At 45.7% G+C, this 3,440-nt stretch overlaps 1 protein-coding gene across 1 annotated transcript in view; it reads left to right on the forward strand.

Annotated features, from left to right (window-relative positions):
- Positions 1-566: 566 nt before the first annotated feature.
- The window catches only part of LOC104525754 (BPI fold-containing family B member 4), a 9,553-nt gene continuing 6,679 nt past the window's right edge, over positions 567-3,440 (forward strand). The window contains 4 exon segments of the mRNA XM_029085197.1: positions 567-678; positions 1,415-1,529; positions 2,050-2,154; positions 2,411-2,566. Coding sequence (XP_028941030.1) covers positions 567-678; positions 1,415-1,529; positions 2,050-2,154; positions 2,411-2,566 — 488 coding nt within the window.

The following is a 3,440-nucleotide window of genomic DNA, read 5'->3' on the forward strand; positions in this document are numbered from 1 at the left end:
GAGTGTGCCCAGTGCTTGGCTTCTTCACTTTGAGATTTGGCTGTGCACTGAGCTCCTAATCATCTGTGTATGTCTGTCGTTTCATAATTAAATTTATGTTAATAATTATTCTTTATAACTTAGCTTATTTTTATCACTTGAGATTTAGTTGATTGCTTTTGAAAGTTAGAAAGAACAAGAATATTCCTCAGATGCTTCAGTTGCCAAAGACCCTTACCAAAACACGTGTAACTTCTCATCCAAGGGCTACAGAAATAACAACTGCTTAAACATCAGTTCAGAGGAAAAGCAGTTTGGCTTTCTTTTGTGTGAACACATAGAATATTTGAGGCAAGTCTCAAAGGACAAGGAAAGGGCTTTTATTGACCCACCCTTGAAGTCTGTCCATGTGTGTGGACATGAACAAGGTCCTGCTGCCCCAGGCTTCAGCAGAGTCTTGTTAAAGAGTACAGGAGAGATTTCTCACTCAACCTCTTTCCTTGTAAAGATGCTGGGATCTTTTCTTAGAAGCTTTCCCCCCACTTTTCACTCTGATGTCTCCCTTGCAGCAGGGGACTCTTCTAGAGATGACGATGTTGAAGCTTTTTGGAATCATCTTTTTCTGTGGCCTCCTCTCACCCTCTCAAGAAGTCTCATCTGGTCTGTCCTGCGCTGTCAGTGCAGGGGCAATAGAGAGTGGTAATTAGAAAACATGAATTCTGTTTGTTTTGAAAGCTGTGTGGGACATGGGTTGAAACCTCCTGAGTATCTTCATCTTTATTTGATAGTTCCTCAGGGCTGCAGACTTTGCTTAGAGCTTCTGCCAGCCATTGCTGGGTTCATGGGTCCGGGAAATCTCTCTGCTCCAGAAATGGTACACGTTTCAGCACCAAACAGCCATACAGAATTTCGGGGCTAGATCTGGGTTATTTCCTCTTTTTCGTCTTAGTTTCTGATTTCCATTTTGGAGCAGCTGATATTTGACAAACAACTGCTGTGAAGTTTAGAGGCCGTGTTAATATTTGCAGTGCTCTAGCAAAAAAAAAAAAAAGAGGCTTGTTTTAAGCTGCTTCTATTTAAAACAAAACAAAAACCAAAACCCCTTTACAAATGGACAACAAGTCCTGAGTTGAAGCACAACCACTGAGTGGGGTCACTGTCACTGCTGGTAGTGCATAACCCTAGGTCGGAGGTCTGGGGTGCTCTCCACGGCTGCTCCTCCTGGTTAACTCACTAAGGGCAGCTTTGGTTTAGTGCACCTTGTAAAATATCATCTCCTGGGTGATTTGGCTGCTTTGAGGCCACTAATGACTTGATAAGGAGTTTTGGGGAGTGGTGGGGCTTTGTTGTGTGACTCCTTTGCCAGGGCAGATCTGACCGAGTGGAGCGAGGTCATTGCTGGAAGTGCTGGTCCTCACACAGGGATGTTTTCCAGTTCTCTCGGATAACATGCTTGACAACGGGCTTCTCCAGCAGCACCTCCAGGGCCTTGTGCTCCCAAACATCATGGGTGACGGGGGCCTGCTGAGCTCTCCCACCAGCATCACTGGGTAAGTGGAAAGCGAGGGCTTCTCCGTGAGTGCACCTTGACCAGCAATTCTGAAGCAGCAAAAGCAGAGCTGCAGTTGGCATGACTGGCACAAGTAGTTATCCTTGTTTTATTTGAATACTGAAATTCTGGCCCAACAAAAGATTTCTGTGGGGTAGTGAGGTGGGTGGTGAAGTGCACTGCAGGTTATGGGTGCAGATGCAGAATGATGGCTCTGATGCTGCTGTTGGTATCTGAGATGCTTGACAGCACCAAGAGAAAGAGGAAGAAGCCACAGAGAGAAAAGGTTGTCGGCTCTCTAACGCTGGCTTCCACCCCACTCTGGTTCTAGGTTGCCTTCTTTTGGGTTTCAGCTGCAGACACTGTCTCTCATCCTGGAGCTGGTCCCTCACTGATAATACTCATGCCTCCAGCTGGAGATGGCTGTGGCAATGTGGATGCTGTAGGTTCCTCAGTGCCTACAGCTGCTCAGCTGTTAGAAGTTGCTTTTATTTCATGCCAGCTTTGGCTGTTGTTTGCAGACTGCACCTTGTCAAGGTTTGGCTCCCCAAGCTGTCAGTGGTGCTGCTGCCAGGAATCGGGGTCCAGCTGACCATCACTGCAAAGCTGGGGCTCAGCGGCGACTGGTGAGTCTGGTGTTTCACGGTGGCTGGTAGTGGAAACCCTGACCCACAGGCTTCCTATTGTGCAATGTTTTGCATCATTTATGGATTTCCAGGTATTTCTTCCCTATAATAATGTCACAGAACAGAACATGCACCAAAAGATGGCTTGTGGCCTTTGTAATGAGGTGCAGGAGGTGGAGGTTGCTTCTGGCTTTGCTGAATTTCTCTGGTTAGAGGCTGAGAGATGAAATCTGTTCAACTCGTTTACTTTTTTCAGCTTGCTTGGCCTTTTCTCAGAGATAATTGATATCTTAGTGGATGTGAACATCACTGCAAACATTAAATGCAAAAATTTTGAATCAGGCACAGTCCAGGTCATCATTGAAGACTGCCTCTGCATTCTTGGTGCTGCAAAGATCAAGCTCCTTTCTGGGTAAGTGCCTGTGGATTTATGTTTCCCATTGCCTGTAATCCTCTCCTCGTTATCCAGTGATCCAGACCATCTGCCAGGACACAGACGGTGCTGAGCTGATACAGAGCCAGACCTCAGGGAAGTCATTTCTCTCCCGTTGCCAAAGACAGTTGCTTCAGTGGAACTGGCAAAAAATTTGGGTGTTGGAAGATGAGGGTTAATTTGCCCCATTTGTCCGTGGGAATTTTTAAGATCTGAAGTGTGAGGTTTGGTACTTCTTCCAGTGCCCTTTCTTTAGGTGTAGCTAGTGAATTGATATTGAAAGGGGAGGAATAATAGGGCAGGGAGTGTTTTAGGAGAGCAGCACCATTGCTTGCTCTGATTTTATACTCTGCCTTTGGCTGCTGTCACAGGAAGCTGCTGGGCATGTGCACTGTCAGTCTGACTGCCCTGGGAACGTGTAATTCCATGCAAATGTCCCGTCTCTTGCTCAGTCTTATTAAATTCTTGGCAGAAAGAATTTGCTGACTTCATATATTGATGAATGCAACTGCAGATTGATCATGGGAAATATTTTCTTTTATTGCTTTTGAATTACTCACTTTTCAGGTTCATTGAATTTCTCCTAATTAATTTTTGCATTATGCATTACATTTCAATCAGTGCAGCAGCTGATGTGAAAGAGCCTGTGTAAGCGAATAGAGGAAGGCAGTTCACCCACTCTGGGGGTCATATTTGAACTTGTAGCAGGAGTTAAGTGATGGTGTGCAGGAAGTGAGCTCCCTGCTGGGTAAGGGCGAGCGTGGATGTACACGACTGACTTCATTACAGTTCCTCAGATGTGTCTATAGGCAGAACTTGGGCATAAATAATGAGAAGCATTATGGATTCCTGC

This window comes from Antrostomus carolinensis, unplaced genomic scaffold (genome assembly GCF_000700745.2).
Source record: "Antrostomus carolinensis isolate BGI_N321 unplaced genomic scaffold, ASM70074v2 scaffold20365, whole genome shotgun sequence".
Lineage (NCBI taxonomy): Eukaryota > Metazoa > Chordata > Aves > Caprimulgiformes > Caprimulgidae > Antrostomus > Antrostomus carolinensis.